The following is a 25,129-nucleotide window of genomic DNA, read 5'->3' as shown; positions in this document are numbered from 1 at the left end:
GTTGAAATACCTTCCGTTATTCGGGAATCTGTGTAGCTGAGCCTGTTGCTTAGATACTACACTGATTTGTAGGTTTTTTTCGTTCTTTTTGGTAGCTGGGGAATTGCATTATGCACATCCACAGCAGCTTGTTTTGAATCTGTTTTATGACCTCAAATGGTTTTGTAAAATAATTTGGATGCCCTTCGTGGACATAGACTAGTAGTTTGTTGCCAGGGAATGTTTTTACAAAAATCTATCTCCGCGTACATCCAAATGAATGAGTCTTAATTTAGTTGAGTTTGATTTTGCGGGTAATTAATTAGAGCATGATCGGTTTCTACCCTTTCAGCACTAATGGCGGTCATTTAAAAATGTCATTCTTGCACAACTGCTTTCTCTTTGCCAATTTTTTTTCACGCATAAAAACTTTCCTTCGATCTTTTTTGTCGTAAGGAGGACAGATCTATATCTTGAAGACATAATGCGCCATTTATTTCCTTTATTAAAAACGTTTTTTCCCATCTGATTCAATTCCCCTCCCCTTATTAATGATGGCAATTCCCCTTATTAAGCGATAAAAAACGTACAAATTGACTCACGTAGGGCACACGTAAAACGTGACTGGACGTTTCGTTGAAAGACGTTTCGTCGAACGGACGTTTCGTCGAACGGACGTTTGGTCGAACGGGCGTTTGGTCGAACGGGCGTTTGGTCGAACGGACGTTTGGTAGAATGGACGTTTGGTAGAATGGACGTTTGGTAGAACACACGTTAGGTAGAACACACGTTTGGTTGCCGGGTTCGCTCGCTGTCAAATTATGACAGAGTTTACTGTTGATATTTTGATATTAGATATTTAGATATTAAACTCTCTCTCTCATGATTATAATTTTGAGAGCTGGTTTCAACAGTAACAACCCGGCGACCAAACGTCCGTTCGACCAAACGTCCGGTCGACCAAACGTCCGGTCGACCAAACGTCCGGTCGACCAAACGTCCGGTCGACCAAACGTCCGGTCGACCAAACGTCCGGTCGACGAAATGTCCGAGTACCCACGTAAAAGTCTAAAATTTTCTTGCTTAATGCATTGGATAACTTTATTCATCCCGTATTGGATTGGATAACTTTATTCACTACACTACTATTAGCAGTTGCCGATGACGTTTTCGTCTGCTACCAGTGACCGAGACGATCCGGATTAGAGCCGAAATGGGTAAAACGAGATCAGTTTTACAAAAAACATACTTCAAAAAATCCCATACAAAAGTTGGTATACGGCGTACACTTTAAAATGATCAAAAACCGTATAAGTTGACCGGTATGTATACCTTACCTCCAAACAACGTCCATTTCTGACAGTGACCTGACACAGTGTAAATGTGAATGAAATTGAATAATATAGTGGTCAACACCTTGGAAGTCAATCCTTTCATCTGATTTATTTTCTTTTGTAATGGAGATTAACCTCACTAAAAAATGCAAGTGGCCTACTTAACCCCCAGATTTTTAACTCAAACCTCACGGACCTCGCTAATGAGGTCGTTGTGCTTTGTCTACTTCTAGTTGTACAAGATTTAAAACGCTGGTCAATCCTCAGCTGCTTACAGGCTTTTAGCGCTAATAGGATAAGATTAACACATTTGCATGCCTCGCAATGCATTATTCAGGCATCATCTCCTCCAATTTGCTAGCGCCTTTCTCTTTACTGACTTCCACATCTGGGTGACCCGAGAGGTTCGCTGAGAATGGGGTGCCGTGCTCATTATTGCCATCCAAGTGTTGCCAAGCACCCATTATTTTTTTACTATAGGGCCCTTTAAACAACAACAATTATGCTGGCCCAAAACAAAAGAAAACTTTTCGAGATATCCATCGAGTGGATAAAAAACAGATCATAATACGAAATGACACCAGAAAACCACCCAGTTCAAAGTAAAGATTTTTTTATAAGTAGCCCAAATTTATCAACCCAGCCAATGTATTTTTCCAGATCAATTTTTTCTGCATCCACGGCTCTCTCTAGACTCCCTAAAACGTTTTTGTTCTTTTCCTTGCTCAAAATCCACGCCACCGCATAAAATATCAGAAAAATAAGACTGCGAGAGAATCCTTCCTGACCTACTTATGGAAATCTTTTGCCTTGGTTTATCTTCAACGTTTCTTGGCGCTAAAAAAAAAATGATCCCCAGAACCAGAAAAATCAAGCTCCTGCTCGCTTTTCTAATTTGCAATAGAATTTTATTGCAACATGTTGCTCGTGTGAATCTCAAATAAGGATTTTATAATGTGGCTTTATACCAAAAGTTTCTTGGTACTGGATTAATGGCCTGAATTTAAGTAGGATTGTAGCAGTTAGCCAATCTGTCGTTTCGGAAACGGATTTGATTGTTTTCCAAAATAATTCACCTTCTTAGTTGGCCACAACTACTTCCAGAAGATCTTCAATTGTAGTTTTTGCGGGATATCGATCAAACTGCACTTTTTGCAAGCAGCAATAAATGCATCCGTTGTAAAGATGACACCAAAGAAACATTAACAGAAGAGAATGCGAGGGACCTTCATATCAGAATCGAAGAATCGACCAAATTCATTTGCCACCGCTGCCAGTTTAATTTGGTATCCGAGTTGTGATGCGCTCATAACAATATCCGTTCCTAAGCCCGAAAGTGTTGCTGGGCAAAGAGAAGCAATTTCTTGATGGATTGTGCTGAGCACAGCTTTAGCCTAAGGAAATGACCACAACACATTATTCCCAGATGGACTTTATTCCACAAGCTACCAGAAATATTGTGTTTTTTTCTCTCCCTCCAGTAAGATCATAGTCGTTCTACTTACTCTCTTATCTTTAAGCATTCATTAGAATGTCAGACACATCATTCTCGCCGGTCTCCAAACCTCTCTAGTAAATGTTACCCCTCCAATATGGACTCACTCCCCTGCAGGTAAAGATTCACACACGTGGTAACCTTTGCCACCGTGAACCGCAAATGTCAGTCTTGAAGCCAACTAGTCACGTTTCTTTTTCTACGAGGTAGGGGGAATTTTGCTCACCCATGACACTGGGAATGAGATGAAGTGCACACTTGAATTGAGAATGAGTCAACAATGCTCTCAGGTGTGGCCGGATGAGATGAGAACTTGAGCTTGGGTTGATTATTCTTTGCTATAAAAAAATAATCAGTTCGGGGTGACGCATTACTTGTGGCGCATTGTCAATTGGAACAACAGGAATAGCCATTAGTCCAGTGTGAAATTTAAAAGAGAAAATTGGGTATGATTCAACACGTGAATCTGTAATGCATTTCCGAGTTTTATTTGTTCAATCAAAATTTCGCTATCAGTAATGTGCATTTTTTCCCCACAAATCCAATCGCTTATGTAGATGTTTTTTTTGTCTTTTGCAGTTCCTGTGTTTGAAAAACATCCGGACATTCCTCAAGATATGCCATGACAAATTTGGCCTGCGGAACAGCGAGTTGTTTGACCCTTTTGACCTCTTTGACGTCAGAGACTTTGGCAAGGTAAGTGCATTTTTTTAACCGTTTACATTTCGAGGTACTTGAGGTAGGCAATCCAGAAACGAAGCATTGTTCTTAGAAGGTGGTCAACAAAATTTAAGATGCTTATGATTGTGTCTCTTGCGATATTGTTGTTAATAGTTTGAGTGTTGATCTCTTAATAGTAGGAACAGGGACATCACACATTGTAGTACATAATGGAAAAAATAGTTTTGGTATTTGTGAACCTTGAAATTGAGCTGTGGGATTCGGTAGGTTTGAACATGCCGGTTGAATTTTGTCGTATTGTTAATGAATTAAAAACGTTGAGTAAGAAGCTGGACTTAAACCTCAGGAAAGTTGATTTCACTGCATTTTGTTTAACGAATACTGTAGAACACGTGTCAAAGTGGTGGCCCGGGGGCCAAATCTGTCCCGCCGCATCATTTTGTGTGCCGACTTTCTGTTTTAGGATCAAATTAAAATGAAGAGTATAGATGTATATTAAATTTCCTGATTTTCCACCTTTTAAATCTATAATTGTAATTTTTTAGTCCATTTTTTTCTGTTTTTAGTTCAAAAATCATTTTGTAGAATCTAAAAATATAGAAAAAAAGCTAACATAAACATTGTTTTAGATCTATAACAAACTAAATATTCAGGGCTTTTAATCCAGTTCTTTTAATCCATTTATAAAAAAATATATCTAAATATTATATCTAAAATGGTCCGGCCCACGTGAAATCAAGTTGATGTTAAAGCGGCCCGCGAACCAACCCGAGTCTGACACCCTTGCTGTCGAATAAAAACCATTCAATAAAATAGGTTTGATTATAGTACCGTATATGTTAGAGTCCACTCTTTTGGCGTTGTGGCAGCTAACGATCGTGGCGATTGCGATTTCCTAGAATTGATTTTGACGGCTGATTATGAAGTCTCTACGGCCCTGCGAAAGTTAATTTAGCCTCCTTTCTTCCTCTTAGAAGCAGCAATACAAATTTGTATTTCCGTCAAGGGATTATTTTCAATTTCCATAAACTGAATCTGATTGCACCGTGATTAAGTAAAAGTACAAACACATTATCTGCTCATTTCAGTGGCTCATCAAATGTAATACAACATTTCCACCCTGGCCAGGAGAGGGGAAAAAAAACATATAATTTAACCGGAGAGAAGAGAAAACGCAGACGAGGTCTGTTGTCAGTTTGTAGATAAACCGCAAGACAACGTTGGGGAGTCAATGAGCTTGCAGTGAACGCTATTAAAATCAAACAACAGTCAGAATCAATCACACAGGTCTTCCGTATGTCAATTTGGAAATTGGTTTTGTATGGTCTCGGTGGTGGCGGCCTTGTCTCGCCATTGATTTTCCATTAAGGGCAAACATCGCATTATAATATATTGAACGGCTAGATCCCTACTAATGTGGCATACATTTAAATCGAGGAAGGGGCTCAGATAGAATGTTAACACAAGGCTGTTTTTTTCCAAGGCAGTTTTTTCTCGTCATAGTTGTGCTTTAAATTTCTTTTCGAATATTTTTTTTGCTTATTTTTTAATATTCCATAGCCTGCTTTTTGGGGTTGCATTATATGGCGTACGTGCCTTTTGCTTGCGGTCATGTAGAAGTCATCTTCAGGCATACAAAATAAGAAAACAACTATTTATTAAATATTGTACAGCCTTCGAATTAATACGCTGAAGTTGTTGAGTTAAATGATTTTATTTTCATTATACCGAGTGACTGAATTGAATCCCTTTTTAAAAAAATAAATAAATCTAAACAGAATAAATAAGTCCATAATATATAGTATCACGTTTGAGTTTATCTCTCTTTCTGGGCGTCGAAAGCCACCCCCCCATCATTACATATTCATTATGACATCATTAAACCAATGAAATGCAGCGTATTTCAGTAGACCCCAGAGAAGATTTTTATTTAAGCACCCCCCTCCCTCCCTCCCTCCCTCCCTCCCCGTTTCATCCAAACGCAGCCGTCTCATTTGTGTTCTCCCAACCTATTTTAACGAGCCACCGAAGGAACATTGCTGTCATTTAAATGAACATGGCAATCCGTTTATTTGACTGTTGTCATGATTAACATCATTATATTGCACCTGTTAACCATCTATCAACAGTTTTGCAATTTTACAGCGCAAAGATGGGTAACTTGAGGTCAGATTTGCCCTCTAAATCATTGGGTTCTAGACCAAAAAACGCAGCATGCCACGGCCTTCAATTTCAATTTGATCCAAGTTAGTCAATTACGAAAGTAACAATGTTCCTTTGCTTTAAGAAAAGAAGTATAAAATATGATTTGGCTGGCCACCAATTAAGGGTGTCCCTGTACGAGTACTTAGAGCTGGGCTATATGACAAAAATTGTTATCACGATTAAAAAAAACCAATTATCAGTCTATCGATAATTATCACGATAACTATCACATCTTTTCTGTTTCAAATTTGAAACTTCAAACTTCTGTGAATGAGTAAATCAATTTCCTCCTTATTCAAATATGAAAGTAACTATGTTACCTTACTTTACAAGAAAACAGAATTTTGAAATAGTATAATAATTTCTCTGTGGTCGTCGGGTGGTCTAATTGCAGTTTAAAATGATCGAATTTTATCGAAGGTTTTTAATATTATCCTTGCAGAAAATTCTTTTTTTTATCGTTTTATCGCCTAGCCTCGCGAGTACTCTGTCAAACTCTATAGCCTCGTGTCTCAGTCTTCCCAACATCATTAGCCAATGACACACAATTGATAATTTAACAAATGATGAAACCTTCACCATGCCTCCCCCAACCGGGAATGCAGGAATTTCTTGAACACGGCGATTGTAGTACTTAAGCACCGCAACAGGAATCTGGTCAGACTAACTTAAATCTTCATTACCCACCGCGAATACACCGCCTTTTTACCTCCACCCGACATTTGAGTGTCTGCTTACTTTGCCCTCTTACTTAGCTCTCCGTCCATCAGGACCCCCAACTGCAAGTTCTTCCTAGACGCGATCAATAATTCATTCCAAATGCCACAGTACTGATGATAATTCATTTGACATGAATTATAAATGGGAACTTCCTCTCCCTTCTGTGCTTATACTCCCCTCCATCTCTATCTGGCATGACCTCATTATCTCTGCAGCTTGTTACCGCGATTCACGTAGATACAGGTGGTTGCTGAGCAATCGGTCGTTGTCTGGGGTACGGCTGTCAAATATTCTGTTTACCGATTAGCGTAGGCTGGCTGCAAGGTTTTCGGGCTTTCACTAGAGCTTTGTGATTTGATCTTTTGAAGATCCACAAGGCTCCGGTTTCTGTGTTTCTCAGTTTATGTGACGGCTAAAGGAAAAGCTTGGATTTTACAAGGCTGACAATGTGTCATCTACTTTAAATCTTAGTGCTAGTTAAATATTTGACATTTTATCGTGTCATAATTTGGCTAGTCGGTTCTTTTTTTCCAATATGTATTTTCTTAAGGGACTTCACTGTCTAGAGCACAGGTGTCAAAGTGGCGGCCCGGGGGCCAAATCTGGCCCGCAGCATCATTTTGTGTGGCCCGGGAAAGTCAATCATGAGTGCCGACTTTCTGTTTTAGGATCAAATTAAAATGAAGGGTATAGATGTATATTAAATTTCCTGATTTTCCCCCTTTTAAATCAATAATTGTCATTTTTTAATCAATTTCTTCTGTTTTTAGTTCAAAAATCATTTTGTAAAATCTAAAAAATATATAATAAAAAAAGCTAAAATAAACATCGTTTTAGATCTATAAAAAACTGAATATTCAGGGCTTTTCATCCAGTTCTTTTAATCAATTTATAAAAAAAATATCTAAATATTATATCTAAAATGGTCCGGCCCGCATGAAATCAAGTTGACGTTAATGTGGCCCGCGAACCAACCAGAGTTTGACACCCTTGGTCCAGATGTCGCGATCTGATGATGACGTCATCTCAAATGGGGCACGATGACATCGTTTTAGAGGATATTTATTCATTTTCTGAAGTAAAGGTCTCCTTCCAGTCCATGCTGCGTGACAACGTTATGGTCTGTGCCCGGTGTGACTCATAAAAGCTCCTATCAGACTGTATAATTGGCGACTTTGTCTTTCTGGGAGAAATTAATTTGGGGTGGTCAGCCATACACCCTTGACTTTACAGAAAAGGGTTCAGCGATGTTTAATGATGTTTGGAAATGGATGAAGATTTGGTGAACTGCTTTTATTACGTTCGGCTTTGATACTACTTCTGAATCCATTCACCTTGTCCCCGAATTTTACGTGTATGCCGTTGATATAGAATAGCAAAGTAAGACTGCAATACAATCATTCACATAGTCTCAGTGAGAACACACATATTAACACCCCTAACACTTTCACTTGCCTTTTTGCGTCCATATTTTTCCATCGGCTTCAATATATTACCGTATTTTCACGAGTATAAGGCGCACTTCAGTCTTAAATTTTCTCCAAAATAGACAAGGCGCCTTATAATCCAGTGTGCTTTATATATGGAAAAAAAATAAAATGTGTCATTCATTGAGGGTGCGCCTTATAATGTGGTGCGCCTTATAGTCGTGAAAATACGGTACTCTTCCACGCATGGACTGCTATATTCTCAAGTTATGTTCGCACGTTATGAAAACAAATCGCCCTAGCAAAGCGCACACACAACTATTGTATCACAACAGCCAGTCAAGATTTCTACCAAACCCTCACACAGTGAATTATGCGTTTAAGAAAAAAAGAAAAACTGAATCACAGACATTTGTACGCAGAGAAGTGGAAATAATCACCCAAGTCACTTGGATCATTAGCCACGCAGTCTGGGGAAAGCATTAAATGTGTTCATCAACAGGGGAACACGCAACTGCTGGACGACCTCCACGGTCATGGGCAGATGGACATACGTGTGGAATTTGCACATGCCCAGCGTTCTCTGGCAAACCCCGGGCCATAAAATCTCTGCTGGAGTCTGTGCACTCTGATTCCTAACCTGCAAAGAACTGAGGATGACATCGTATCCCATTACTGCTCGTATAAATTATAAAACAGATTTTTTTGAGCAAAATTGAGCCTTATTTTGCCAAAGAGAACTTTGCCGCATCCATCAATGTCCCAGTCTTGTATTCACTCATCCTTTCTTTCTGGTAAAACTCCATAATAAACTTTAGGTTAGACTTTGCATGTGCGTCGAAGGAGAAAGCAAAGCATTCAACAAATAGAATCGATATAAAAGTTAAATGTAGTTCGAGGAAAGGATACAGGATTTCTTGTGTTCGATGAAGATGTATTTCAAGTCATTAGCGTGTCTGTATTTCCCCGGTGCTCGTCATAGCGTAATTCAATTGTCAATAAAAGTTAGCACTCAGCAGTCGTGTACTGCTATGGTGTTATTAACGCCCCCTGCAGAGGCCACAAAATTGAGGGCCTCCTCCGTGCTACTCGCCATTAATTTCCTTGCATGTTGCAATAAAGCAATCCAGTTGTGGGCAGTGGAGTGGGCTCGCTAATGTGTCAGTAAAGTTCACACTTTCCCCTTTTTATTCCCAATTAAAATTTATGAACATTGCCTAAGGAATTAAAATATATGAATTGTGACACTTGTGTGAATGGAAGATGTGGTAATAATAAAGCAATAAGCCGTCCAATCAGGAAGTTTAGTTATCACTCTTATTTGGTTGAAGATGAAGAGGACATAAGATGAACAACAACAAAGCAATACGCACAGTCCTAGATGTGTACTGTTACCTAAAATAGCCTAGCCAAGTGTGTATTTTTTTATTTAATATACCGTACTTTCCCGACTATACGGCGCATCGTATTTTTAGCCGCAGTGTCAGTAACGAGTGCTATTTCTGTATTTTACACACACAAAGGACGCACTGTTTTTATAGACGCAGCCAGGCATGGCAAAACATACACCAGCTTAAACATATGGACACACGCTAAAAACAAGTTTTTAAAAAGGCAACGGAAGCAAAGTCCTCATTTTCTGTGTCCGAATTGAACAATTGTGCAAAAGAGTCATCGAAAACGCTGAGTTTTATACGTTCGTCCAGGCGGCCACAATCCATTCGCAAATAGTAGCTAGCTAGTAGCTAGCGTAACATTTATTACAATTGAAATCTTCATACAAACTCCAACAATGTGTATCAAATTGTCCTCAAATTGGCACATTGACCGAAGAAAGGATTAAAATAGCGAGTAGCAGCGCTCAATACGATGCTTGACAATTCCAAAGCATGAAAAGTACAGTCAATCATACAAATGCAAAGTGGCATAAACCTTAACAAATGGTCACACCCTTCGCCGTGAAAGTGCTCTCACTCAGCTTTCGCACCTCACACTCTTTGTGATGAAAGAGTGTGGCTGAAAGGGTATCTCGCTAAATGCCAAACGCAGCACGCCTACCCTCCCTCACTTTCCCCATCGTAGGATTTCCTACACACAATTTGTGTGTATGTGTGGCTGCTTATGTCAATGTATTTTTGGGGTTCATTCATCCCTTTTCCAGTCCTTACCAAGTACTCGCGCTCGTGCGGAATCCTCACATACGTTATCATTAATGGGCGCAGAAAGCTCCCTGTAGGTTTTCAAATCATTCAAGCGCCCGAATTATACAGTAGTGGAGCAGCACGAGATTTTGAGGTCAGACCATTACCGGACTTGAAATAACTCTGGAAGCGCAGTAACTGGAAGCGCGTGTGTACGCCCGTTTCCTCTTGAAAAGGGAAACGTTGTTAACGTTGGCCTTGCCCCGCTCAGCAAAAAAGGCACCAAGCTGAGAACAGCATTAACAACTAAATCGGCAGCAGTGCGCCAATATGGACAGCAGAGGTTTTTTTTATTTTTTATAGCAGAAACACACACAGTGGTGACTTTGTTAGGCCGCTAGCGCGCCGAGGCATCCTGGTACGGAGCGTTCCATCCTGCCCAGAACAGTGTGGCGGTTGTTGTGTGTGTGGTTTCAGAATTGCTCAGGCATACAGCATGCAGCCGGTCAACACACTGGATAGCTTTCATTACATATAGAGAGAAGCCGTGAATCATCAGGGATGGTTTCCAATCCAGGACTTTAAAAAATGGAAAGACCCCAGTTTTGTTCTTAACAGAATTCGGTAGGATTTAATGTGCTTTTATAAATTGAGGAAATTGCTCCGAAATGATGATAGCTTTTCAAATCTGTCCTCTTCTCTTTCTTCATAGCCTCTTCTTTATGTCCACCCCAGGGACCTTACTTTAATAGCAACTTCTTGGGTTACTGAGAGATTTAGAATCCAATAAGTAGAGCACCCTGCCTCTGGCACCACTGCACTTTGCTGAATTTTCTATCCGCCATCGCATTCGTTCATTCGCCCCCTGCCGGAAAAATGGTGCCTTCAATGAGTGAGTAAAAAAAACCTTAAAATGCCCAAAAGTGATCCGAAAATGTCCCAACAATCAGCAGGAACTGACAAATAAACAAGAAGCATCCTGGAAAGTCCCTCCAAATCAATAGGAAATGGTCCAAAATTGACCAGAGCTGACTATTAAGTACCTTAAAATGGAAGTGACAAAAAAGGGACGCAAATTAACAAAAACACCTTCTTTTGACAACAATAGATGTTTAATTCACCTACATTCATTCACCAAAATGGATTGCGGCAAGTTAGTTATATTTTTGGACCATAAATGAAATACTCCGGCCCACATTTAAGGTCAGGCATTTTTCTCTTGCTGGACACATTTTGCAATCAGCTAGGTTTCAGTAGACCCCCACCTCCCCTAATCCCAGAAGCAGTTGCATAATGAGCCAAAAATCTTTTCACTCAAGGGCTGTTAATGTTTCTAATTTGCACGTAGATCATATTGCATATTTTTCTGATTTGCTAAATCATTGTCATGGAACATTAGCTGCATTGAAAAATAGAGTAAAATTGTTTTTAAAGATGTGTTTATTTTCAGTCAAAAATAAAAGAGAAAGAGGAATCCTTTTAAATATAATATTTAGATATTTAAAAAAATAAGATGACAAGAACTGGATCGAAAGTCCTAAATATTCAGTTATAGATTTAAAAAAAAAGAACTAAAAACAACACAAAAAGAAAAAAAATACAAAATGGGATGTAAAAAAAATGCAATTATTGATTTAAAAGGGGAAAAACAGGAAATATTTCCTATTCGTCTATAATCTTCATTTGAATTTGATCCTAAAACAGAAAGTCTGCACTTGTTATTTACTTTCTCAGGCCGCACAAAATGATGTGGCGGGCCAGATTTGGCCCCCGGGCCGCCACTTTATTACCCATGATCTAAAATAATCTGAAACAAAAACGTCCGCAAAAGAAAAAGGGTATCATGCGGGTAGTTGGTTTAAAGACTCCAAAACAGCAACGGTTGTGAAACACCAACAAACAGGATATCCCAGTGCTGCAGTCAACATCAGATGCATTATTAATACCTGCCCAACCTAATTTCCAATAATCTGGTTTGAATTAGCCAGGTACTCGAGGGGGTAGATTTGTGGAGCTGGGGAGCAGTTCCATAAATTGCAATGCTAATGACACGCTTGAAAAGGCCCCCTTTCCCTGCTGATAAAGGCAGATTTAATAGAGATATTTCACACGGAATCATTTATCAGGCCATGACAGGCAGGCAGGCGGGCAGGCAACAATATATTCTTCTTTGCATCTCTATCATAAAGTACACAGACACAAAGCACCTTGATCGACACGGGCCACGTTAGTGATTGATCCGTGACGATACAACTTTATCTGCCACGGTGGATTAGCACACTTAAAAAAGGGGAGACAAATTGGGTGGGTGGGGAAAGACAGCCTCTCAAAGGATGCAAGCAAATTTTTGGCACCACTACACGATCAACATTGGCAAAAAATGGAGAGACAGACATTGTTTTGTTTGTGACAACATTTTTTTTTGACTGTAGAACATAGTGATTTTCTAAGGCATATGCTACACCAGTGCTCAGGAATAGTCCACGCAACAATGTGATTTAATATTTTATATTAAGCGTGTCTAATGATAGATCTGTAAAAACAGCTTCAGGAGCAGGTTAAGAAAGAGTGAGATCAATTTAATAGGAAATAGGTTTATTAACAGACTGCAGGATGGGGAGAGAGCTCGAACAGCTGTGAAGCGCTCACAGTCTGTTGTCCTTGCAACTCTCTCCGAATGAACAGTGGGTCAGTCTTTATATAGGAAAACAGGGTATGGTATAGTTTCTATGACAACGACCAAACTTTGGGCAAAGTCTGATTAATCAGTGTCAAGTCTCCATGACAACGAACAAACTTTGTGCAAAGTCCGATTAATCAGTGTCAAGTCTCTATGATTACGATGTTTCTATAGTTACAAAAACTGATACAATATGAACAAGCAATTGCCAAGCGTCTTTGTCATCTTATCTTACAATCTTATCTTACATCTAAAGACTGTAATGTTAATAATGTGACTACTTTAAATACTGTACTCAGTGAAAATAGTTCCTCTCTGTTTGATATAAATCCAAAAAAACAGGTAAATGAGAGTTTTAGTCCAAGTCCTTTGTCTTCTTGTGGCTATAGGTCCATTGTCGGCGATATTTGAGGGATTAATGTATTGCTATTGTACTTGTATACCTAATTCTTCGATTTCAATCTGGTGTTGCGACCTTAAATGCACTGCATTTTCCCATCAGTAGGAACAGTACTTTTTAAAAATAGATGTTCTGCAAAGGGCTGTCATGGAGGTAGAGCTACTACTGTCAAGGCAAGGGACAGGGGACACTTCAGGCCAATTACCAGTCAACCATGGAGGCACCAAAATTCTCAAAACAGTGTACTTAGAGTACACACATAGAACAGAGGTCCCAACCGGGAGGTAGGATTAAATTTATGACACCCTTCCTGTTGTTGACAATCACAACTACTACAAAAACAGATCTAAATGAGGATGAAAAAGATCAAGAACTTTGAGAAGAATTGAAATTGAAGATGACTGACGAGTGAGCGTTTGGGAAGATCCCATTAGTGTAGGAAAGCTTCTTCATCATGCCTAGGCTCTTCTTTGTTGCCCACGGTGTGACCTCATCTTACCACAGGAAACTGTCACGTTATCCTTTGTTCTTCTCATCTGTCTGTCTAATAATACTGCTCCCGGGGGGCTTTGCTACCATGTGTCGCATTCACCTCCCCCAATTCATCTCTTCCTGGAAGTCGGGATTTAATGATGAGTTTGGCTGCTGTTATTGACCTCTCCGACCATCATCATTTTCTCTTTGTTTCTCCATGTATTACCATGATCTACAATTCCTAAATATATGATGCTCAGAGAGTTCAATACAACATATCACGATGAAGCTCCGCCCTCTTTCCAACCAGCAAATATCACTGGCTATCTAGAAATACTTGTCTACTTTGCTGTTTGCGCAGCTGGTTGCTGTATGTTTTTATGTAGGAGGAATTTGGCCATCCTGCCATCAAGCTAATGCCTTGTAATTGTTTTTCTAATTTTGTGGAATAATGAGGCTCTAAATGGTGGCTATTGCGCTATATTGTTAGGACGCATAGAGGCAATCACAGGCTGGCTGGTAGACCCTGTTAATTAGCCTAAAAAATGATTTGCCCTCAATTTCCATTGTCGCAAAGCCATTGTTGTAAGAATTGTTTATTAATTAGAAGCAAATACTTTGTAATGAATTGCTTTTTTTTTTCTTCTATTTTTTTTTTAGTATACGCAATACCTTATGCAATATAGCCAATAGTTTGTCTTATTTCAATTGCAATTACTGCTTGACCTAGCTGACTATCAGGAAGACATTTTAAAGTTATTTATTTGGTCTGGAGTTCCTGTTTTTATACTAAAATATCTCCTGAACATTGCTGTCCTTGCAATGCTCGAATACAATCAACTTTCGGATATTCTATAATTAGTGCATGTTGTCATAATGATGTTAATTGCTGTATGTAGTTGGAAATAAGGTGAAAATCCATTTTGTGTAGAGTTTGGAAATTGTTGATTTAGTGCGTAACTTAAATGCGGATTATATTATTTACCCACTTTGGTTTTTGAGATCACGTCAACCAGGAAGCTCTTTTCTCTGTGTGTGAGAAGCTCGAGAATTGTGTGAGTCTGTATTTGGCTTTGGATGAATTGAAATGTTTTCCTGTAAAATAATACTATAAACCAGGGCTTAACCTAATCACAGCGCTACTATTTGTTTTTGTTTGTTTTATATCTGTCCTCAGAAAGGCATTCACCATCTGTGCATGACTATAAAGTAGACATCCACGAAAGGGTTTAATTAGAATCCCAAAGAAAAAAAATGGGATCATTCCTATTTTTTTTTTTGCCATCAAAGCAGACCATCTGGGCTGGTCCTGAAGAATTTGGGTTCACGGTCCTAGATTTTCTTGCCTTCCATAAGCTTGCCAAGCTCCAATTTACCAAACCATACACAAAATTAAATGGTTGAATGGCTTCTATTCTGTGTTTTTATTACATACAAAGCTATAAGCGTTCTATTCTTTGCCATTGAGGGAGATGCAAAACTTTCCCAAACATAGCTGCCTTAAATCATCGCAAGTTATTGCTAAAATTAAATGGGGTCCACTGTTTTTCTTCTTGAACCTGCGGGGGCTTCGACCATCGATCTGTAAATGTCCGAAGGGTAGAATCCACAATTTCTAGTTTATGTGAAATATTCATAGCCATGGCTTTATTTGATCCTAAAATCCAGAGACACAGACAGCAACAATTTAAGAGGCTAATTTCCGGCATTATGCTGCCCGATGTATCTTTTTATGTTATTTTTATGAATCATATGGCGCTAGTCATCTCGCGTTCAAGGTTCTTGCATTTTTTTCTACTTTCCCCAACTGTTTTATCCATGATAATATCACGATTCATCCGTTCCAATACAAGTCAAAGCATCAGCGTGTGGGGAAGATCAATCTTTTTAAGACTGCCTTCAGGGCAACTTCTCGACAAAGCTTGGCCGTTTTTTTTTTTTTTTTTTTATCTCATTCCGTGGCTAATGAAGACCATATTTTCAGCCATTGTAAAATTTGTTGAAGGGGAACACTTTTGATTTGATCTGTAATGAAAGCCGAGGTGGCAAGCTTGAATGCTATCACAGGGTTTGAACAAAAGACACCGTGACTGCTGCCGTATGGTTGGCTCATTGCATGCTAATAACATACCTGTCAACCTTGGCTAATCTCTGCCCTTATTAATGATTGAAATTCCCCTTATTAAGTGATAATAAACCATACAAATGCAGCACGGTGCATATTTACTCACATAGGGTGCACTTAAAAGTCTAAAATTTTCTCCAAAGTGGACAGGGTGCCCAATCAGTATGCCCTAAATTCAAGATTTTGTAGATGTCCCTGTATGACGCTGACAGCTTGACTGTCTAAGTACATTGCTTGTTGACGCGCTATATTTATATAGTGAAAAGGTGGGCGTGGGAAACAGGAATTTGCGTGCATATTAGCAATAGACGATGATGTTTTAATCTGCGACCAGTGACCGAAACAATCCGGATTAGAGCCGCAATGGAGAAGACGAGATCGGTTTTACAAAAAAATGTATTTAAAAAAAAATCACGTGCAAAAGTTGTTATACGGGGTAGACCAGGTGTCAAAGTGGCGGCTCGGGGGCCAAATCTGGCCCACCGCATCATTTTGTTTGGCCCGGGAAAGTAAATCATGAGTGCCGACTTTCTGTTTTAGGATCAAATTAAAATGAAGAGTATAGATGTCTATTAAATTTCTTGATTTTCCCCCTTTGAAATCAATAATTGTCATTTTTAATCCATTTTTCTGTGTTTTTAGTTCAAAAATCATTTTTAAAAAATCTAAAAATATATTTTTAAAAAGCTAAAATAAACATTGTTTTAGATCTATAAAAAACTGAATATTCAGGGCTTTTAATCCAGTTCTTTTAATCCATTTATAAAAATAAATAAATCTAAATATTATATCTTAAATGGTCCGGCCCACGTGAAATCAAGTTGACGTTAAAGCGGCCCGCGAACCAACCCAAGTCTGACACCCCTGGTGTAGACAATTTGAAATAATGAAAAAACATCTAAAACACGGGAAAAATTGATTTTGGGGGGAATATGACTTGAAGAGTAATGTGCATGGAAATCATGTTTTGATGCGCGCATGTTTAAGCCTCATTTTCCATCGCAGTTAGAAATTGCGCCTGCGTGGATCACTATTTCTGAGACATTATTCAATATCGGGCGGGACAGGTTGTTGCAAAGGTATTAAGAGATTAGCATTATGAAGCAGGTGACACTTTCCACCCCGCTTTAATTCATCCTTGGCTTGAGCCTCCTTGAAAATCGTCGGCGCCGACAGAAATCTGAACGATGGAGATAATCATATTTCTTGCCTTTGTCGCTGTCCTTGGTCAATGGAATTTTTTAACACTTTTTAAATCACGGGACGGATAAAAAAGAAGAATGCGCTGATGCATGTAGTAACATAAGGTTACCATGTTTATTTCAAAAGGGAGGCGTTCAAGAAAAAATGATGCAAACGCTGCCCTTTTCCATTGAATAAACTATTAAAGAATGGCTATTGATTTGTTTGCTAGTGTGACTTATTCACTGGAAAATTGTTCTCAAATCCTTGAACTTTACAAGCTTTGCAGAATCCAGAATTTTTTGAACTATGGTTAAAATAAAGAAATAAGTCACCTGGGAAAATGGAAGATAGATCGATAGACAGAAATGTTAGCCATACATTGTCATTTTTCTCATTTATTGGGCAGATTAACCTGCAAAGAAAATGATCTGGACTACATAGTGTGTTTTTTATGTCCTTTCTGTGACTGCACACTTTGATGTGATACGCAGTATTTCTTAAGATTTGGGAATGCGTCACCTCCGACAATCGTGTGATAGCGAGAAACGCTAAGATATCCTGGGGCGCTTGAGAGTCGGTGACATCAGCCCAATAGCACGAGGAGGTTAATGCAGCATCGCGTCATCTCTTAGGAGATCTCAACACATCAGCATGATTCATGGGACAGTTGGAGATTAGCCAACTGGAGAGTGAATTAAAGAAAAAAACTGTCATATGATGTTGAGCTATATATTTGCATTTTTTATTAAGAGAACAATTTTGAATGCTGTCTTTATTTACGATAATAGAACTATGAATCGACCATGTTTTTAGACTATCAAGTGCACCCGACTGTGGGTTACTTCTAACAAATTTCAAAAATTGTCCATATATAGCCTGCATTGGACTATATCGACAAATTGGCAAATTTGATTGATTAAAAATCAAACCATAACATCATCCACACGCTCATAGTGCTGTTTCCTCATCCCAAACAGCTCGTCCGAAACCACAAATGCACTTAACGTTACCAACTATGTCACTATAATTCCGTATAAAAATGAAGAATAAAAATCAAATCCACTTTATCTTGCCTTCTTAGCCTTTAGCAGACAGAGCACTCTTATGGTACTCGGACGTTTCGTCGAAAGACGTTTGGTCCCTGGACATTTGGTCCCCAGACGTTTGGTCCCCGGACGTTTGGTCGACCGGACGTTTGGTCGACCGGACGTTTGCTCGACCGGACGTTTGGTAGAACGAACGATTGGTAGAACGGACATTTGGTCGCTGGGTTGTTACTGTTGAAACCAGCTCTCAAAATTATAATCATGAGAGAGAAAGAGAGTGAGTTTAATATCTAAATATCTAATATCAAAATATCAACAGTAAACTCTGTGATAATTTGACAGCGAGCAAACCCGGCGACCAAACGTCCGTTCTACCAAACGTCCGTTTTACCAAACGTCCGGTCGACCAAACGTCCGGTCGACCAAACGTCTTTCGACCAAACGTCCGGTCGACCAAACGTCTTTCGACCAAACGTCCGGTCATGCTTAAAAAGACTACAGTGCTAATTGGCTTTTTGTTGTTGTTGCTTGCAACATAACCTGTGGATCTGCATTATTTTCGACATTAAATTATAGTGAATATTTCTGCGTATTCAAATCATTTTCCCATACACATCTCTCCCACACACTTTCTCACCTGCCCTTTGATATCCCGCATCCTCCCTCTTCCGTACCTTAATGAGGAAGCTCATTAAGTACAAACAAGCCAATGCTCCTCAGAATAAGTAACAAGGTTGGCTCCATTGTGCGGAGACACCGACTGAATATTTTATCGATTCCGCGACTTCGGCTTTTCATCCGTCTTGTTTACTTGTGTCATTAATTTAGTGTGTTGTTAAACAAAGCTGGAAAGTGCTCCACGAGTTCATCAGATTGGAGATTCCTATGAAATATGGACTAAACATGGTGCCTCCTGTTGTTGTTGTTGTTGTTAAACATTTGTAACAGATTGCTTTGTTTTGAGGGATTCACTGGTCCGCATGTTTTCTGTGTGTTTTGCTCAGTCATGCATCGGTAAAAACTGCAAAACGGTAATCTGTTCTTTACTGTACTTTAGTCATGTCTGTGTGTGAGGCCTAGTAGATCGATGTTTATTTTGTCTGTACATGAGGACATTTGCTGTCTTTACTTGGTCAATGGAGCTTAGCATTTAGACATCATGATAACACAAATTCATGTTTTAAAAAAAACCTAGCACAATTTTCTTCTTTTCTTCTTCTACATGTGGAACCACTTGTATGGTTGCCGCTTGAAATATTCTTGGCAAGTCCAGAAAAATAGTATGATATCAAATTAGGTGAATATTGTTTGTTTGGCTTTAGTTTGTGTTTATGCATAAGGACAAGGCATCAGAGTTTTTGGTCCTACTGTTTATAACCTAACATTTCTCGCTATGTAATAATGGAAATCACCTGTTTACCATCATCCGAAAGGCAGTACGATACCTACGTTTGCCACTTTATCCTATTTTTACGTTTAATCAGGAGACACTTTGTCGAGATGTCTCAATGCATCTTCTCAGGAGCACATAAGAAACCCTGTAATGTGATATCGGCTAACGCTCTAATTAATATTGCATGTTATCTTCGTTCGAGTAGATGACTTGGCGCTCGTACGGCATCTTTTTTTGGCCGAGCTCTTTCAAGACTTGCTCTGTATGCCACGTCTCGTCTCTGTTGTTGCGTCTATCGGATCTGATAAGACTTCATTCATTCACTGGTCTAGTGAGAGTGGCAGAGTAGAAAAAGCACAAAGTATCAAAAAATCTCCTGGGCAACCATTTCTCTTATCAAAATCGAAAGTGGCCACACAATAAATAAGATATAGCGGTCACACTATCAGCAAAGTCATCCGTAACTTTTCTCATCTAAAACCTGATGGTGCGCTTTCTCTTTCTCTGAAAGAATATCACTCATGACTTTATCTAAAATACGGACCATTTGAAGAAAATGAGTCAAATAACACACTTGATGTGAGAGTATTAATGGACTCTATTGTTTCAGAAGCAGTATATAAAATAGATAAATGTATGTACACATACTATATACAGTACACCCGCATTTAGTATGTCAATCTCAATCGTTAATTGTTGAGTTAATTTTATTGAATGCCGTAAATGGGTAAATAAATGGTCTAATGCGCGGCACGTCCTTGTTTTATTTTTCCAACACAACATTTTAAAAAAGCAGGCACATCAGCGTTACAACTATTCTCCTTAGGGAAATAAAGTAAGACATCGTTCCGTAAGGAGCTGTTGCGTCTTAATTAAGTGCCGTGGACCGTAAGTGATGGGCGCAGCTTCGATGCATCTTAGTTTGATGCCGCGCCAGCAATCTGCACCAGATCACATTAGTTGGCAGACTATTGTCATATTTGGCCGTTACCCTGAATATTCAGTTTTTTTATAGATCTAAAAAAAGTGTTTATTTGAGCTTTTTTTCTTAGTAAGGGAAAATCTCCTTTAATCATTATGTTCCATATTAAAGTGGAAAACAGAAAATATTTTTAGATTTTACAAAATGATTTTTGAACTAAAAACAAAGAAAAAAAATGGATTAAAAATTGAAATTATTGATTTAAAAGGGGGAAATACGGAAATATAATATACATCTATAATCTTCATTTGAATTTGATCCTAAAACAGAAAGTCGGCACTCATGATTTACTTTCCCGGGCCACACAAAATGATGCGGCAGGCCAGATTTGGCCCCCGGCCGCCACTTTGACACATGTGCTCTATACTAAATCCAGCCCAAAATGTGAGACTGTTTTGCGTTTTTAAAGCTGCATACTTTCACGCTTACATCATCTTGGGGAGTGTCACCCACATTGTTATCCTAACAGCCCATGCAGGAAGGTCACAAACACACTTGAAAAGGAGCAGAGCCAAAAACGGTGATAAGACTGCATTCGTTCACCTTTTTCACCCATTTGGACTCCTATTTTATGATAATTCAAGAGTAGCACAGAAATCCAAGCAAATCAATGTTATACTATCTAGTATAACATTATTAACTGAACAGCCGTGCTAGCGCAGCTCTTTTATCAGGCATTTAATGTATTTCCTTTCCTAACTCAGAAATAGAGTATTTTTTCCCAATGATACATTTAGTTTGATGTCCAGCTGCTCCTCAGTGACTCTCGTTTTCTCTCTATATTTTTTATCACGACTATACCATTCACTCCTTTTTCCAATATAGAAAGTTCATTTGACAGTGTGGATGCCAAGATATAGTTTTCTTATTCACTCTTTTGAGGTGGATTTTAGTCTGAATTGAATGACATTGGGTTTTCCTAGCAGCAACTTCATGGGGAAAATAATCATATACATACTTTAATCATATAATCAATAAATTATGCTGGGCAGGTTGCATTTCAATGGCAATGTTGAACACGACAACACTAGCTTTTGTCGATTAAATTCAACTAATTCAACACCAACTACTTGCCCATAGTTTGCTTGGATCGGCTCCGGCACCCCCCGCGACCCTTCTGAGGATAACCGATACAGAAAATGAACAGACAGAAAAATAATAATCAAGATGCAAAAATATTTTTGCAAAACCAAGACAAATTTTTGATCACTTTTTTTATTTATATGAAGATCTTGGTTATTTTTCTGACTTTTGAGGGGTAAATACAGTTTGATCAAACTAAATTGCATTTTGATGTTTACTCTGGGTAAACTTTTCGTTCCGCAGGGGAAAAATCTGGTGCACTTTTGATTTATTTTTAATGTCAGGTCCTCCGGGCGACGCCGAGGGTGAACGGTATAAAGTTGGGGTTGTTCTTTTCATGAAGCATCTCACTAAAGGCGCAGTCACTGTTTTGTGGGCGTGGCTTGGGAGTTTCGCGTCTCCGCAGCTGCGGGCTGTAATGAATGGGATTTTTACGCGCGTGTCTGAGATTAAAACATTTATTAGCTGGCATGTGTGTTTATATTGCACTATTCGCAAAGAAAGCAAAGAATTGTGTGCGTGCAAATTAGGCCCGAGTTTATTTTATACTGTCGGTGCTCCGATGCCAGCTGTGCCAGTTGGCGTTCTTGCTTCGGAGCCAAATTGCAGTGAAAAAAAAAGACATCTGTGCCAGCGTGGCGCAAAATGGCTTTTCAAACACCGCAAAGCAAGAGATGTGTGACATTAAATCAAATTTCATTTGCCGGTTAGGCCACTCGCGCGTGGCAAAATGTCGTGTATCGTATTAGTAACACATGGAAAATAAATTTGTGTTTAATCAACAGTTTTACAAAGGAAAACAAATTTACATGACATACTGGAATTGGTATGTTTTGTAAAAATGGAGACTAGGAAGACATTTAATCAGTCAAAAATATTTGTAATGTGTAGTTATATTTGTCAAGGTCAATAATTTGTTGCCCTCTAATTAGGTTAAATCAAATCTACAATGGTAGAATGATTATTAGAAATGGCTGCTATGTGAAAATCCTAAATATTCTTGAGACAAACCCAAAATTGGCTTGCTTTTAAATCGGTTCAGACGAAAAGGCCTTCTCACGTATCCTAAGGAGAATTATGCAACCAGATTTGAGGAAAACGCCACTCCGTCACAGGTCATTGCTTCCCCAACAGATTAATGACCCGAAACGCACAGGAAAAAACACTGACGAGTGACTAGAATAAAACATCAGACTACTTTGAATGGCTCTTTTGTGCGCCCTCATCTTAATCATATTGAAAATAGTGAGTTACAATAAATTTGGCAAAAGAACATCCATTCGATGTAAGTCCACTTTTTGGCACAAAAAATAAACTGGTCCGGCCCACATGAGATCTGAATCTGGTCCTCGAATTAAACAGTTTGACACCCTTGATACAAATCAACAAATTCAAATGGTATACTATTTTTTTCACCCCCCATTTGTTTATAAAGCCCCACCAATAGCGCCTGAACTGTCCTCCTTTTAAAGCCCAAGCTCTGAACCCTATGATGGGACGGCCTGAGGCATCTGGCTCTACAAAGTAGGATTCACAAAGGGCCAGAAATGTCACGGCACCAGACAAAACGGCTACCGTTGTTCCCTCGGCGATTTCACTCTAAATTTCCAACATTCTGTAAGCTTCAAAAAGCACGGAATTCTGCCGTCGAAAACCCAGAGATCCCAAATCTCTCGCACTTTCTGCATTCCTCTTTCTACATTTAACAAGTCTTAACACATATACCAGCTAAAAAAAAAACCACCTCCCACGAACCCGACATATAAAGCAAACACAACGTCGAAAGGTTAACCTTGCAGGGGAAAAGAAAGTTAAACGCTTTAACGGTTGCCTCGACGTGGGGCGAATAAAAGCAGATTGTAGATACGCATCCTCAGGTGTCAAATTTTCGACCTATTTGGCAAATCCGTGGTTCCTTAAGCACATCCTTTCTTCTTCCTCTCGGAGACATTTAAGTTAATGTAGCATTTAATGAAAAGTGGGATAAAAGATATGCATGGTCATCATGTCCTTGACTAGTGTATCCTTGACTAGCGTGTCATTGAAACAACCTCATTACACCTATCAATAGTCAACCAAGTATGCCACCTGCACCAAAAATGTCCCTAGTGGCTGAAATCTGACACCTTATGACAAAGGAAAACACCTCCAAACATTTGGATAACCCAATTTAGCCATTTTTTATGACATATTATAGTTTCCCCATGCCTGCACGCCAGCAATTCTCACACTAAATCCCATTACCGTAATGGCGTTCCCTGCTTTCCAGGTTGGTTCGATCCTTCAACTAAAACAGAACAAATTACCTTCGATCCCTCTGAGGTTGAGTCTGTGTGTTGCTGTTCCAGAATGCCAAATCACATCTCATTAATTCGAAAGGTGTTCAAATACTCACAAGGCCAAAGCAAGAAAATGGAATCGGGTTTACTCATGAAGAATTAGGAGCCAAAAAAGGCAGTTAATAAAAAAAACACAAACTGTTTGGCATGAATTATCATTGATTTAACTTTGTTAGAAAGGGATTGCTAGCAAAACAACTGCTTTGTGTATGCGTGTATTATTTTACACACTAAGAGGTTATTACTTTGGGATATATTTTGTCGTTTGGTATGTAAATAGACACTTGCCTTGCAATATCCATCACGAATCAGCTGACTGTTGCTTATTACTGAAAGTGCCTTTGCAAAGAATGAGGGATGGCTTTTTCTAAAAGCCGATCCTGTCACGTATATTATTAAGTGCCCCCCAACCCCCCAAACTTCAGTGAGGTCATGCATTCATTTTGATCAATCTTGTGAATCGAATCTTATTTTGCTATCCAATCTGGACAGTAGAAACCAAAGGTAATGTTTGAAACCGTGAATTGACAAACTGAAATTGACAACACTAAGCAATTCCTTTTTCTATCTTCAACTTGCGTCCAAAAAAAATGATTTTCTTCCCGGTTTGGTCTCTAGTAAGAACAGACTAAAATCAAAACCTATACATTTAGAAATATGAGGTTATTTTACATTTTTCCGAGCCACTGACGTTCCGCCTTTTATTATTTTTACAAAAAACAGATTGAAACATTTCACTCTTTGAATCTATCTGCAAGAAAATGTTAAAATATGGTCTGACTTAGCAGTTAAAATGCTGCCTTGCTTGTCTTTCCAACTGCGTGTTCTTCACACAAGACATTTATTATGTGGTTGCCAGAAAAGTCCACCAATGTCTTGTCAGCCATTAGCGAGATTGCATCATCTTGACTTCTTCTGGCGAGACAATGCTGCTCTGCAGCAATAATTTGCCCATATCGTGTCAGCAAGCAATGTACATAGACAGTCAAGTTGTCAGCGTCATATGGCGACATCTACAAAAGCTTGAATTAAGGCCTTACTGATTGGGTACACCATCTAGTTTGGAGAAAATTTGGGAATTTTAAGTGCGCCCATGTGACTAAATATGTGCTACGTTGCATTTGTATTTTTTTTATTGCTTAATAAGGGGAATTGCCATCATTAATAAGGGCAGCAATTGACTGAGGTTGACAGGTATGTCTCTACTTTTACTGAAAATGGAATTCTTGTGTATACCTTAATGGGAGGAACCGTTACCCATTACAACCAGCTGCCATGAACATTGATTTGTGTGGGAGGGCGTCCTTTCAGATATAGCGCTGCACACCCACAATGCAATATACTGTGATAATATTGAAGTGGGATAGGCTACTGTGTTCAGATTGCTGCTTGAGCTAGTGTTTCATGACCTGGAAAAAGATTAAGAACGCTTCCATATTG

General features: G+C 39.0%; 1 protein-coding gene across 10 annotated transcripts in view; it reads left to right on the top strand.

Annotated features, from left to right (window-relative positions):
* Positions 1-25,129, top strand: part of vav2 (vav 2 guanine nucleotide exchange factor) — a 106,319-nt gene that overhangs the window by 29,032 nt on the left and 52,158 nt on the right. For 9 of the 10 annotated variants that reach the window (XM_077623418.1, XM_077623427.1, XM_077623420.1 and 6 more), the window contains exon 2: positions 3,388-3,504. In XM_077623418.1, coding sequence (XP_077479544.1) covers positions 3,388-3,504 — 117 coding nt within the window. Of the gene's footprint in view, positions 1-3,387; positions 3,505-10,487; positions 10,607-25,129 lie in introns of those variants that run through there. The other variant, XM_077623426.1, reaches the window with a different exon arrangement.

This window comes from Stigmatopora argus, chromosome 16 (assembly GCF_051989625.1).
Source record: "Stigmatopora argus isolate UIUO_Sarg chromosome 16, RoL_Sarg_1.0, whole genome shotgun sequence".
In the NCBI taxonomy this organism is placed as follows: domain Eukaryota; kingdom Metazoa; phylum Chordata; class Actinopteri; order Syngnathiformes; family Syngnathidae; genus Stigmatopora; species Stigmatopora argus.
This window is presented reverse-complemented; position numbering and strand designations above follow the sequence as displayed.